This window comes from Oryx dammah, unplaced genomic scaffold, assembly GCF_014754425.2.
Source record: "Oryx dammah isolate SB20612 unplaced genomic scaffold, SCBI_Odam_1.1 HiC_scaffold_9, whole genome shotgun sequence".
NCBI classification, from domain to species: domain Eukaryota; kingdom Metazoa; phylum Chordata; class Mammalia; order Artiodactyla; family Bovidae; genus Oryx; species Oryx dammah.
In genome coordinates this window covers 17,633,905-17,648,304 of record NW_024070193.1, presented here as the reverse complement: position 1 = coordinate 17,648,304, position 14,400 = coordinate 17,633,905, and the positions used below count along the sequence as shown (strand labels likewise).

The following is a 14,400-nucleotide window of genomic DNA, read 5'->3' as shown; positions in this document are numbered from 1 at the left end:
GACGTTCTGACGGATGTGAGGTGATGCCGCGTACTTCTGACTTGCGTCTCTAACACTTAGTGAGGAGGAGCATCTTTTCACATGTTTATTGGCCATCTGAATATTTGGAGAACAGTCTATGTAGGTCCTCCACCCATTTTTTTATTGGGTTGTTTGTGTTTCTGACATTCATTCTTTAAATAAACCATTACTGGGCACCCAGTCCAAGCCCAGCCTTGGGCCAGGCACTGGAGAGACAGCTGTGAACAGGTCCCAGTGCCGCTTCAAGGTGAGTACAGTCTGGTGGGGGAGACAGGGCTCAGATGATCATACCTGAGTGGTGAATATTAATACAGGGGAGCTCGGGGGTGCCGTGGGGTCATGTGATCAGGGGGACCTCCTTGAGGAAGTGGCATTTCAGCTGAGACTTATAAGATAAAAAGGAATAGTCAGGCAGAGTTGAGGAGTGGCTCCCTGGGTAGCGGGGCAGCTTATAATAGAGGGGGAAAGTGAAAGACAGCCTGGCTTTCCGGGAACGCAGGTGGCTCCTGGTGGCTGGAGTGTGCAGTGGGAGGAAGGTGGCCCTGTTCCTCGCCAGCCTCCCCTCACATGACTGTCCCTGCACAACCCTCACCTGGGCCCCCGGGCCCCCCTGCTCTTCCCTGAATGTCTGGCGCGCTCCAGCCTCAGGACTCCCACCCTCACTGCTTCCTCTGTCTGCAGCCCTCTTCCCTAAGATACCTGTGTGGCTAACTCCCCCACTCCCTACAAATCCATGCTCCCCTCTCAGCTTCTCCATGGGCAGCGCCCCCGCCCCCGGCAGACATTTATTATCACGTGTGGCCCCACTCCCCACCCCTCCCCAGCTCTGACCTTCCTTCCCTCCACGAACCTATCACCTTTTAACAGACTGTCTACGTATTCATCATGCCTATTTTCTGTCTCCCTCACTATTAATAGAATGTCAGCGCCAGTAGGTCAAGGACCCCTGTCTGTTTTTTTCAAAGACGCATTCCCAAGTCCTTGAACATATGAAGGAACAAATAAATGAGGTCTGAGAGGTTGGCAAGGAGGGGGTCAGATTGCAGGGGCCTTGACGGTCAGGGGAAGGCCTGTGAGTTTGGTTTCAAGTGCAGTGGGAAGAACCAAAGGGTTTCGAGTAGGGGCAGGGTCAGAGCCTGCATCACATTTTAAAGCCTTGCTCTAGAATCTGTGGAGAATGGTTTGAAGGAGGGAAGGCTACCTCAGGCATCAGGCGTGCAGTGGGAGTGCCTGGGCTATGGTGGGGGCTAGAAGGGGATGGACTGAGGAGATTGCAGGAGGTAGAGTTGATCATGCTTTTGTGATCTTAGGGGTTGGAGGAAGACAGAGCAAGGTGGCCTCAGGCTCCCACCTGAGCCACAGAGCTGGAATGGAGGCCCTTGTTAATTAAGATGGGGTGACAGGGGAGAAACGGGCTGGAGTGGTCAGGAATTCCATGTGGGCCGTGGTGAGTTGGGCCTTTCAGACTTTTTGAGTGGAGATGCCAAGTAGCCTATTGGATGGAGTGTAAGCTCAGGGTGAAAGTCTGAACTAGAAATAAACATTTAGGAATCACTGACTTAGAGTTTTTTAAAGTCATGACAGAGTAGAGGGAGAAAAAAAGATGTCTAAGAACCAACGTTGAGGGCTGAACCCTGATGCCTTCTGAAACTGCCCTTGAGGGATAAGGAGTTTGCCAGGAAGGTGGGGGAAGGCAGTCCAGGTAGAAGAAACCGCACAGAAAAGAACACGGCGCTCAGTAACCTTCAAACCCGTCAAGTCCATCCAAAAGAGAGTCTGCGAAACTATCACAGCCAACAGGAGCCTAAGGAGATAAGACAACCTAATGTCACATGGTATCTTGGATGAGATTCTCAGATAGAAAAAAGACTATTTAGGTAAAAACTAAGAAACTCTGAATAGGGTCTTGTTGCTGTTCAGTTGCTAAGTCGTGTCCAACTCTGTGACCCCATGGATTGCAGTACGCCAGGCTCCTCTGTCCTCCACTACCTCTTGGACTTTAGTTAATAATAGTGCTGTAAGCAATATCATATGATATCACTTATATGTGGAATCTAAAAAACAAAAAAGGATACAAATGAACTTATTACAAAAACAGTTACAGATATAGAAAACTTACGGTTACCAAGGAGTAAAGCGGGGGGGATAAATTGGAAGATTGGGGTTGACATATGTACCCCACTCTATATAAAGCAGATGACTAACAAGGACCTACTGCATAGCACAGGGAGCTGTACTCTATACTCTGGAATGGCCTCTATGGAAAAGCATCTAAAAAGGCGTGTGTGTGTCTGTGTGTGTGTGTATCACTGATTCACTTGCTGTACACCTGGAACTAACACAACACTGCAAATCAACTATACTCCAATAAAATTTTTTTTTAAATAAGAATATGCATCTTCACAACCCAGCCAGACTCAGTAAAGTGATTTCCATCCTGAACTGGGGGGAGGTGAGAATTTTTTTTAATAATGTTATTACTTAATAGTTAACAGTCTAATAATTAGTTTGTTAATTAGAACAGATATGCCATACTATGTACATGTTTATCTACATACATGTAGGATGTTAAGAGAAATAACAGAGAGTCTGCATGCAGGGTACAAGGAATTATCTCTATCTTAATTTTTCTCTCAATCTAAAACTGCTCTGAAACTATTTTTTTTTTCCGAAGTGAGTCTCATAAAAAAAGAAGTGAGTCTCATAAATGATGCCCAAACACACACACTCTCCAAGAATTAGAGTACTTTGTTTCTCTGCAGAGGACTTTGATCCTGGCCAGTCCCATCTATGGTCAAAAGACTCAGGGACTCTGTGAATATCTCTTCACTCCCCCCGTGCCAAGGAACAGAGGGTCCTCACTGCCATTTACCTTCTCTGTGTTCACAGAAGGAATACTCACCTCAAGCCATATTTCATAATGAAAATGAGAAGCAGAGACTAAATGGCTCAGGTAAGTCAGATTCGCCTAGAATTCCTTGGGGATGCAATTAATGTTCATCTCTTTGCAATGCTCTGTAAAAGCACATTCCTTAGTCATAATTTTCCTGCACCCGCACCTTGTTCGACACCTGGCTTGGTTTTCCTCCTTCAGTAAAAGCTTTGGCACCATCTGGGTTCAAATGCGTTCTCCACTACTTGAAATATTAGAAAGAGGTAAGTTTTGTATATGCATTTGTTATAAGTCTGGAAGGAGCGTCACCAATATAATAATACTGATCATGTCTGGTTGGAAAGTTCATGAATCACATTTACTTCCCTCTTTACTCCTTCATGTGTCATTTCAACATATTTTACAGTATAATTAGATAAAAAGTGATCTTGGGTAAGTCACTGGAACCTTATTTTCCTCATCTCTAAAATGGTATAACCATACTTAATCAAAAAGTGGGTTACATGAGATACAGTTTCCTCTGCAGAATGGATGCGAGATATCGAATGCCCAGGGTCTGGCCTCATGCCTGGCTTTCATGACGGCTGGCTGTTGATGGGAAACGTGACCAGCCTGGCCAATGACTAGGTCTCCAAAATCAAAGTGTGTCACTTGGGTCCTTAGGATCCTGTGTGGAGACAGGGGCCCCTGAGTCACAACAGAAGCTGGGCCTGGGCAGTGGGCAAGTTGGCTGTTGGCCTATGTGGCACCAAGGCCGGGAGGACACGGAGGCAGAGGTAGATGCTACTGTGTGGCCGTGGTTGCAGCAGCCGGCACAAGACTCTCTGGTCTGCAGACGCAGCCATAAACAGAGGCTGTTCAGGGGCCTGGGCAGCTCTGGGGGCGGGTGGAAGTAGGTGCCGGGATTCTGTAGATTTCAGGGCCATTCATTTTGTGGGTGGAGAACTGAACTGGGAGCTGGCTCCTCCAGCTAGCTCTGAGCATGAGCAAGCCACCTCACCTCCCTGCGTTTCAACTGCATTATCTCTAAGGTGGTATCTTGAATGAGATTCCTACATTCACGTTACCATACCTGCCTTCCAGTGTTTGCATGAAGAGCACATAAAATAACAGAGAGGCAGGAGAGTGGCCCATTTCTGAGGTCAGGCCCCCTGAGTTTGTATGCCAGCCCCACACTGTGTGACCTCAGATAAACTGCTTAATTCCTCTGAGCCTGTTTCCTCATCTGTAAAATTGGAAGGAAGGCTAATAGACCCTAATTTATAGGATTGTGAAGATGAAACAGAACAGGACATAAAGCACATGAAGATTAGTTTTTGTTTTAGAAGAAACACAGCACAGCACCAGTCAAAGGTAGATAATCAAAATGGTTGTTTTCTTACATCTTCCAAACTGCCTGGTTGACCTTGCCCATCCACCTTTAGAGTCTTGGGGAAACAATGAAAACAGTGACAGACTATTTTGGGGGGGGGGGTCCAAAATCACTGCAGATGGTGACTGCAGCCATGAAATTAAAAGACACTTGCTCCTTGGAAGAAAAGTTATGACCAACCTAGACAGCATATTAAAAAGCAGGGACATTACTTTACCAACAAAGGTTTGTCTAGTCAAAGCTTTGGTTTTTCCAGTAGTCATATATAAAGAAAGCTGAGCGCCAAAGAATTGATGCTTTTGAACTGTGGTGTTGGAGAAGACTCTTGAGAGTCCTTTGGACTGCAAGGAGATCCAACCAGTCCATCCTAAAGGAAATTGGTCCTGAATATACATTGGAAGGACTGATGGTGAAGCTGAAACTCCAATACTTTGGCCACCTGATGCAAAGAATGACTCAATTGAAAAGACCCTGATGCTGGGAAAGACTGAAGGCGGGAGGAGAAGGGGACGACAGAGGATGAGATGGTTGGAGGGCATCACCAATTCAATGGAGATGAGTTTGAATAAGCTCCAGGAGCTGGTGATGGACAGGGAAGCCTGGCATGCTGCAGTCCATGGGGCTGCAAAGAGTCGAACACAACTGAGTGACTCAACTGAACTGGTCCTCCCATTTCTGGATGTTATGGGGATTTCATGAAGCCAGAGAAGAAAATCTTGTGGAATCCCACAGGCCTCCCACCACAACTTACTTCCTCCAGTGAAGCCCCCGCTTCTCAGTGTCACCCACCCCAGGATGCCTTGGAACACCGAAAAAAAAATTAAAAAAAATAAAATAAAAACAATACATTGCATTTGTTCTGTGCTAGCCACTGTTCTGAGATAGCGAAAATGTGTTGGTTACCCTCACAACCCTGAGAGATGAATTCTATGGATATCCCCATTTTACAGATGAGAAAACTGAGGCTCTGTGTTAGATAACTGAATCGTGGGGTCACACAGCTATGAATTAGTGGCGCCGGACCTGATCCCAGAGATGGCACTCCAGAACCCCACACCTGCTCACAGCATTCAGCAAGGCCAGCAGCCAGGGAAACAGAGAAGATTAGGTAGGAGACCAGTCTGGAAATCAGGACACGGGGTTCTCGCCTTGGCCCTGGAACCGTGAAGCCAGGAGTCCTCACGCCAGAGGCTTGCCCGTGCCCAGCCTGGGCAGAGATACCGGCCTGGCCCCGGCCTCCTGTCCCTCCCCCGCGGGCGCCTCAGGGCCTGGCGCGCCTGCCCTGTGTAACCTGATCTGCCGCGGGGTTTGGATCTCGGGCAAGTCACGGTTGTGAAGGTGCTCCGACAGAGGACTGCGCTCCGCGGCGCGCTCCCAGCCTGCGGCCCCAGCTCCGCTATCCAGCGCACGGGTGCATGGCGCAGAGGCTGGGAGAGCCGGTGCGGGGCCCCACTGAGGCCACCGGGCTCTACCGGGCGGTGCTGCTCCGGTCCGGTAAGTGGCGGCAAGTCTCCCCGGCCCCCCGCCTCCGGGAGAGCGCGAGGAGGGCACCGCGGTCGCACTGCGCTCAGCCTCTGGCTAGCAGGCAGGGCGCCTTGGTCCTTCACTGCTGTGCTTTCCTTCTTGCCTCCCATCTTCCATTCTTTTAAATTACTTTTGTTTGTTTTTCTTTCATTCCTTCTTTCCTCCCTACATTCGTTCTTTTGGGGATCTACTCTCAGATATATTGCTTTATCCTTTTATATGATCCTGTGGTGCGCGCACACACACATATACACAGACGCTCACTGTTAGATAACTGCAAAAGTTCCTGCACTTGCACAAGTGCGGGAAGGCATTGGTGGGCATGGGAGAACGGATATGGGTAAGACTGGTAGCCTGAGCAGCACACGCCAGCTAGTGAAGGGCGTCCACTGTTCTGTGAGGGGAAAGTGTGTGTGTGAGTGGGGGGCGGGGGGAGGAGGAGACGGCGAGGAATGTTCCAGGAAGGCGAGGAACCAGTTTTCTAGATGTACACATTTAAAGGAGAAAACGACTTGGAAAGAAACACATGATGGTTGTTTTTGAGGATTCGAGTTTGCGTGTTTTTTTCTTTTGTCATTTGCAGTAAACACATACTACTTTTCTACTCAGGACGATAGTTTTTTGTTTTTTTACTTTAGGAAAATAAATGTAATGTAGGGTCAGTGTGAAAATAATTTGGAAAATACAAGGATGTGGAAAGAAAAAGAACTCCCGTAGTAAGAGTCTAGGGTGTTTCATTCCTAACTTAGTGCTTGGAGACAGGCGTTCAGAGGAGGTGAAAATCGGTCCCCTGTAGGCTCCCTGCCAGCCAGGCGAGAAGAGAATGTGAAGGGACTTAGGCTCCCGAGGCAGCTACCCTCTGCCTTGGGCAAGGAGCCCACCCCCCATCCGGTAGTCCTGGGCGCCCAGCCCTGCAGCGGAAAGCGCGGCGAGCAGAACGGTGGACGGTGGGTGTGCGTCCGCAGCAGCGGTGCTTGCCCCCTGCCCTCACGGAGTCTGCTCGGGACTGAGCGTTTCCTACTTAGATGGGCCCCGCCCCGGGGAGATTTCGCTGCGGAGTTACTGCTTGGCAACTCTGAAACAACGGTTCTCTGAGTCCAGAAGCATGGTCTGGCCAAGGTCTGCGGCGCCGTCCGGAAGGTGGGTGGGGGGCGCAGGGGTGGGTACCTTAAATCTGGCTGAACCAGAGCAGGAAGAAAGCGATCTCTGAAACTGAAAGAAGCTGATTGCAAACCTCAGCTCCAGGGATTTCCGTACAAGACACCTATTCCGAAGGGCCTCTATCCAGTTCCTGCCTGCTCACTGAGGTGAGGAGAGGGTAGCTCTAATCTGAAGATCTTGTATTCTCTAACCTGGAACTACAGCTATGAGCCTCACTCAAACAGGAACATTTTTCTCCTGGACATACATCCAGAGTGGCACACATGGGCAGACATGCCAGAGTCGTCCTGGGGCCACAAATGCCCAGTAACTCAGAGCTCTAAGGGAGGGAGCAGAGGCGGGTCTGCCGGCCTCACAGAGGGAGCGCTTGCACTGCGTTAGGCACTGTGCCACTGACTGTCTTCACAGCCCTATGGAGGCACAGCTGTTATCCCCATTTAGTAGATGAGGAGACTGAGGCTCCAGAGCTTAAGCAGCATGCCCGTGGTCCTGCTAGGGGAACTTTTCTATCCCACTAATGTATAGAAAACACACTCAAACTTTGGTGCATCTAGGCCAAGTCTGCACATCTCAGAACAGTCATCATGGTGAATGACTGCTGTGTGTGTGTCGGCTCAGTTGTGTCTGAGCAAGCCCCGGGACTGTGGCCCGCCAGGCCCCTCTGTCCATGGGATTTCCCAGGCAAGAGTCCTGCAGTCGGTTGCCATTTCCTCTTCCAGGGGATCTTCCTGACCCAAAGGACTGACCCCCATCTCTTGTGTCTCTTACACTGGCAGTCAGATTGTTTACCACTAGCATCATCTCCTGCTAAGTCACCTCAGTCGTGTCCAACTGTGCGACCCCACAGACGGCAGCCCACCAGGCTCCCCCGTCCCTGGGATTCTCCAGGCAAGAACGCTGGAGTGGGTTGCCATTTCCTTCTCCAATGCATGAAAGTGAAAGTGAACTCACTCAGTCGTGTCCGACCCTCAGCGACCCCATGGACTGCAGCCTTCCAGGCTCCTCTGTCCATGGGATTTTCCAGGCAAGAGTACTGGAGTGGGGTGCCGTCGCCTTCTCCGACTCGCATCATCTGGGAAGCCCTAAATGATAGCTGGTCACTAGCTATTGCCACTGTCTGCCAAATGCTTGCCGTCATCAACTTCATTTATTCATTCAGCTAGTGGGTACTGACCACTGTTATGCTCTAGGCCCTGTGAAAGGCACGGGCATGTGCTGATGCACAGGAAAGTCCCTCCTTTCAGGGAGGTAAGTGGTATTAAGCTCTATTTTAAACATGGGGGGACTGAGGCTCAGAAGGCAATGACTTGTCTAGGGCCGCACAGCCAGTCAAGGGTGGGAGCTGAGATTCTAGCCCAGGGCCATGTGCCTCCGGGGCCACTGCTCTAGCCATGTCCCACAAGGAAGACGCAAGCGTTGGGGGTGAGGAGCCAGCTGGGCCACTGAGTGAAACAGGCAAGACCTCCTCCTGTTAGAAGCCCCCCGAGGACCGGTATGATAGGATCAAACCCATTTTCATTTACACCAGCCTCAAGTAATATACTTATAGAAAATGTCTCATTCTAAATTATTTGAAAATAATTTTTCAGTATTAGAGTAAAAGAGGCTCATCACGGATATTGTGGAAAATCAAGAATGAGGATGGGGAAGGCTCACCCACAATCCCACTAGCCGTAAAGCAGCCACTGGCAATCTAGGGGCAGTCTCCTGGTCTTTGCTGTGCGAGATTTGTGTGTGGTTGTGAGCTTCACGTTGCTGAGCTTTACAGACTCTAGTTTTAATCCCATCTTTCTTCACTTGCATAAATATCTTCTATCTTCCTGTTTCTAAATGGGCTACTTGAGATGACAGCTACCACTCTGGAAGCCTGATGCTATGGCAGGCGCCGTGTGCAGCGGATCCTGTGCCATGCCCCACTTATTCCCCCAAAGAACGTCTGCCCCAGTTTACAGATGGGGAAGCAGGAAGTTGAAGGTCACCGAGCTGCCCAACAGTGGAGCCCGGATTGGTATCTGGGTCAACACCAGAGCCCATGTTCTTAACCACTGAGCTGGAAAGGGTCACCTCTGGGGAACAACTTGTGCTTGGCCATGCCTGGTAAGGAGGCAGTGCTGGAGTACGGGTCCACCTGAGGCTCTTCTCCCACCTGGAGCTCAGCCCAGGTTCCTTCGAGGCAGGGCAGCGTCTCTGTGGCATGGACAGAGGGACACCTTCCCAGATGCCCGTGGATGTCAGCGTCTGTGCTTCTCTGCACCCAGATGATGGTCATCGTCTTCACTGCTGCCTGCCAAGCAAGGCTGCCAGATAAAATAGTTAAATTAAAATGGTTACATTTGAATCTCAGATACACAATGAATAATATTTTAGTGCAAATATGTCCCAAATATTTTATGGGTTTGGTAATCTGAAATTCAATTTTAACTGGACCTGCTGTGTGTTTTTTTTTACACATATATACATTTTTTTAAAAAAATTATATTCCATTATGGTTTATCCCAGGAGATTGGATACAGTTCGCTGTGCTATAGAGTAGGACCTCATTGTTCATCCGTTCCGTATCTAACAGTTTGCATCTGGTGACCCCCAGTTCCCAGCTGGTCGCGTGCCCTCCAGCCCTTCCCCTTGGCAGCTGTAGGTCTGGTCTCTGTGTGGGTCTGTGTCTGTTTTGTAGATATGTTCGTCTGTGTCATAGTTTCGATTCCACATGCAAGCGATACCGTGTGGTGTTTGTCTTTCTCCCTCTGACTTCACCTAGTGTGGTGGTCTCTAGTTGCAGCTGTGCTGCTGCAGACGGCATGCTTGCTTTCTTTTTTATGGCCGAGTAGGATTCCATTGCATATACGTACCGCATCTTCATCCGTTCATCTGTTGATGGGCATTTCCATGTCTTGGCTGTCGTGAACAGTGCTGCTATGAACACAGGGGTGCATGTATCTTTCTGAATTATAGCTTTGTCTGGATATATGCCCAGGAGTGGGATTGCTGGATCACATGGTAATTCTATTTTTAGTTTTCTGAGGAATCTCCGTACTGTTTTCCACCGTGGCTACATCAATCTATAGTCCCGCTCAGTGTAGGACTCTCTTTTCTCGACATCTTCTCCAGCATTTGTTATTGAGACTTTGTAATGACAGCCATTGTGGTCAGTGTGAGGTGGCACCTCGTGGTCGTTTTGATTTGCGTGTCTCTAATAATTAGTGATGCTGAGCGTCTCCCAAGTGCCTACTGGTCCTCCTTATGTCCTCTTTGGAGAAATGTCTTAGTTTAGCAGTCCTCAACCTTTTTGGCATGAGGGACCGGTTTTGTGGAAGACAGTTTTTCCATGGGTAGGGGAGGAACTGTTCAGGCAGTAATGTGAGCTATAGGGAGGGGCAGGTGAAGCTTCACTTGATCAGCCTGCTGCTCACCTCCTGAGGTGCAACCCGGTTCCTATAGGTGCCAGTAGCAGTCCAAGGCCTGGGAGTTGGGGACCCCTGTCTTTGATTTTCTGCCCATTTTTCAGTTGGGCTGTTTATTGTTGTTGAGTTGTATTAGCTGTTTGCATATTTTAGAGATTAAGCCCTTGTCAGTTACATCATTTGCAAATATTTTCTCCCATTCTGTAGGTTTTTTTTCTGCTTTTTTTTTTTAATGGTTTCCTTTGCTTCTGAAAAGCTTTTAATTAGGATCATCTTTCCCCCACCCCCCTTAATTTCTATTGCTTTGGGAAACTGACCTAAGACAACATTGGTACTACTTCTGTCAGAGAATGTTTTTGCCTATGCTCTGTCCAAAGAGCTTTATGGTATCATGTCTTAGGTTTACGTCTTTAAGCCATTTTGAGTTCATTTTTGTGCGTGGTCTGAGGGTGTGTTCTAACTTCATTGATTTACACATGTCAGGATGCTGCATTTTTGTTGGCTGTCATACATTTGGCAGCCCCATTGCCAGGCATCATGGAAGTTTGCTTGGCTTGATAAGCCATGGTCTGTCCTGGTTCCCCTCGACACACAGACACACACTCTCACATCCCTTCTCTGGTATCTGAGTCCACTGTCCATATTTTATCTGGCTGCAGGTAAGTTAAAATATGCTGGAGGTCCGGGGTCCCTCCGGGTCCTTCTGCAGCTAAGAGACCAGATTCAGCACGCCTAACTGCGGCTGGGTTGAGAGCCAGCTTTCTGAAACAAGCCCCTTGGTTCTTCCTGCTCCCTCCCGCTTTCCTGTTTTCATGCTTCAGTCCCTCCACAGGGTAAATTCTTCCTGGTTCAAATTTGTTGTAAAGGCGACTCTCATTCCTTTTATAGTCTCTCCAGGGATCCCATGACAAGTTTTTCTGCCAGTACAGCTTCTGCTGCCATGTCCTTTCGGCGGAGCAGGTTGGGGGTCAGGGTGGTGGGGGTGGGTGGGTGGGAGGTTGGATCCTAAGGCTGTTCTGTGGGTGGCTTTTCAGACACCTCACTGAGGCCTTGAAAAGGGGCCTTGGTGATTTAGACTGAATACAGAGCTGAGGAAGTTTGCAGTTGCCATGGAAACTTCTTGTCTGGTGTTTGTGGGCTCAGATAAGCTGTTCCAGACGTCTGTCTGCTTGGGGGTGGGGGTGGGCGGGGGGTCAAAAAATCAAAGGAAAAGGGGTTTTTGGAGTTTTTAGTGCAAGCAATGGCAACCCACTCCAGTAGTCTTGCCTGGAAAATCCTATGGAAAATCCCAGAGGAGCCTGGTAGGCTGCAGTCCATGGGGTCACTAAGAGTCAGACACAACTGAGTGACTTCACTTTCACTTTTCACTTTCATGCATTGGAGAAGGCAACGGCACCCCACTCCAGTACTCTTGCCTGGAAAATCCCACGGATGGAGGAGCCTGGTGGGCTGCAGTCCATGGGGTCACTAAGAGTCAGACACGACTGAGTGACTTCACTTTCACTTTTCACTTTCCTGCATTGGAGAAGGAAATGGCAACCCACTCCAGTGTTCTTGCCTGGAGAATCCCAGGGACGGGGGCGCCTGGTGGGCTGCCGTCTATGGGGTTGCACAGAGTCGGACACGACTGAAGCGACTTAGCAGCAGCAGCAGCAGTGCAAGCTGCAGCCCCAGCCCACTACAGATGTAGGAAAATCCCTCAGCTCCCACTCATGACTGCCTCTCCTGGCCTTAGACTAGTGAAAGTGTTACTCAGTCGTATCCGACTCTGTGACCCCATGGACTGTTCCTCATGCTTCCCTGGTGGCTCAGATAGGCCTTCACTACCCATCTTCTTTTTAGCTCATCTATTTCCCAAGAAAACAGATTTCAGAGGGACAGGAAGGGGAGTGTGGGAGAGGTGCGCTCGGCCTCTGGAACCCCCCACGTCCTCCATGGGACTGAGCAAGAACTCCAGTCCTCGGGCCCCTGTATTCTGGAGTCCGGCTGTATGGGAGAATGGGAAAGCCACACAGACCGAGGCAGGAGGTAGCGTCTTGGGTTGAGTCTGGCCACCGCCTGGAGTGTACTCTTAACAGGCTCATTTGACCAAAAGGCCTCTATTTTTCAATATGTGAAATGTACATGACTGAACCAGATGTGAATTTTACCTATGGTTGGAAAAAGTTGCTCTTTTCCCATATTTTTCATCTTGTTTTTTTTTTTCTGATAATAAAGGCAATATATGCTTTTTTCTTTTTTTAGGCATAAACGTTACAGAAATACTGGGACAAAAGAGAAAGTCCTATAATTTTATGCTGCAGAATAGTGGTTCTCAGACTCTCGAATATAAACAGACTCCCAGGGTAACTTGCTGAAATTCCAGATTCCTAGGCCCCTCCCTCTTAGGTTCTAATACAGAAATCCAGAAACCTGGCCCAGTAGTTTGACTGTAACACTGTAACACACTGTAACACCCAGTGAAGGCTAGTAATGACATCTGAGATATGTTGGTCTGGAGCTGACCTCTGTTAACAGTTGGGTGTATATGCCTGCAGATTGGTTCTCTGTGCATACACTAACTTTATCTTGGAGGGGAAAAAGAGGAATCGGACTAGGTATGATGTTGCCCTTTGATTTTTCACCAAATATGCAGTAGACATGTTTCTTTAGGTTAATCAATAGATATGGTATTGATGGCATCTCATTATAAGATGTAGCATAATTTCTTACTGATGAGGTGTGGCTTGGGAAGTGGTGGCTGTTGACTTCACACAGTTACACGTTCACACGTGTGTGCACACACACAGCAAGATGATGGTGCTGTCCCAAGTTCAGGGATATCCACATCTCTGGTGTCTGCAAGTCAGGAGTAGGGCTGAGCAGCTGGTACGGGCACAGGATACTAAGAAGCACAAGGTGAGGCCCTGCCCTCCGCTGACGGCCGGTGAGAGAGACTGAGGGGTCTGCACACAGGCTGGACTGGAAGAAGTGCTTTAGTGGAAGAAGTACAGTGGGTCCCAACTGCCTGGGGAAAAGGCACCCAACCTGAGGGCGGGGGGAGGGGAAGGGTGTTTTCTGCCCGACTGTCCTTGGCTCTCGATTGCTCTGGTGCTGCCATCAGAAGCCTCTGATAAAGGGAACACACAGTGGGGCTGGACGGCCGCAGCCAGCTCCTCGGGGCTGAGATGGGCTGGGGGTGTCTCTGCCCCAGGCAGTGAGCAGACACTCAGCAGGTCCTCCTGCCCAGCATCCGAGTTGCTCGTCCCTTGTCAGAGGACACTGTGGGCCCTGAAAAGTGCCGCCGCCAATACTAGCTGTCTGCACAGGGGGCGTGTGGGGAGGCCCAGTGACAGCGAAGAGCGGCGGGACAAGAACCTGGTTAGAGTCTCCCAGCGCCAGACCTCATCAAGTTAGGCCACAGCAGGAGGGGAAGCTGGGAGAGGCGCCACTCACGGGGACGTTGAGAAACAATTAGGAAGAAGAAATAAAAGGAATGTGTCTTGTTTCCAGAAGATTGTTTAACACAGGCAAATCTGGGACCCTGTAAGTTGACCTGGCTCCAGAATGGCGGTCTGGCCAAAGCTCCCAGGACACGCAGGCTGCCTGCCCCTACTTGCTTCTGTCTCACTCATGCCCAGCCTCCACGCCAGTGGCCGCCTTGCCTTCTACCCTGGAGCCTCTGTGCTAGCTGTCCTCACTTTGGGATGCTCTCCTCCCCACCACTCCAGCCTCCTGAAAATGTCACACCCCCACTCTCCACCCTCCCTGAGGTCCCGAGCCTTCCCCTCTATCTTGCCCAGGCTTGCATTCATCAGAATGTTCACCGCAGCTTGACATTTTCTTGTTTCTCTCATTTTTTGGTCTGAACCGCACCTTGAAAGCAAGTTACCTGAGCACAAGGATATGGTCTCCTTTACACTGTACCTCCAGCACTGGGCAGTGGAAGGAACACAGTAGGTGCTCAATAAATGCTGGTTACCTGAGTAACACAGGCCAAAGAGGATCAAAGTGCATTTTTTTAAGAGTTTATTTATAATATTGTGTTAGCT

At 49.4% G+C, this 14,400-nt stretch overlaps 1 protein-coding gene across 3 annotated transcripts in view; it reads left to right on the top strand.

The window, feature by feature from the left end:
* Window positions 1-2,878: 2,878 nt before the first annotated feature.
* Window positions 2,879-14,400, top strand: part of FAM107A (family with sequence similarity 107 member A) — a 36,634-nt gene continuing 25,112 nt past the window's right edge. Inside the window, exon 1 of one of the 3 annotated variants that reach the window (XM_040246514.1) lies at window positions 2,879-2,974. Coding sequence is in view for 1 of the 3 variants with exons in the window: in XM_040246516.1 (XP_040102450.1) it covers window positions 5,702-5,780 (79 nt within the window). In the remaining 2 variants the exon portion in view is untranslated. Of the gene's footprint in view, window positions 2,975-5,529; window positions 5,781-11,159; window positions 11,330-14,400 lie in introns of those variants that run through there. The other 2 variants (XM_040246516.1, XM_040246519.1) reach the window with 2 other exon arrangements.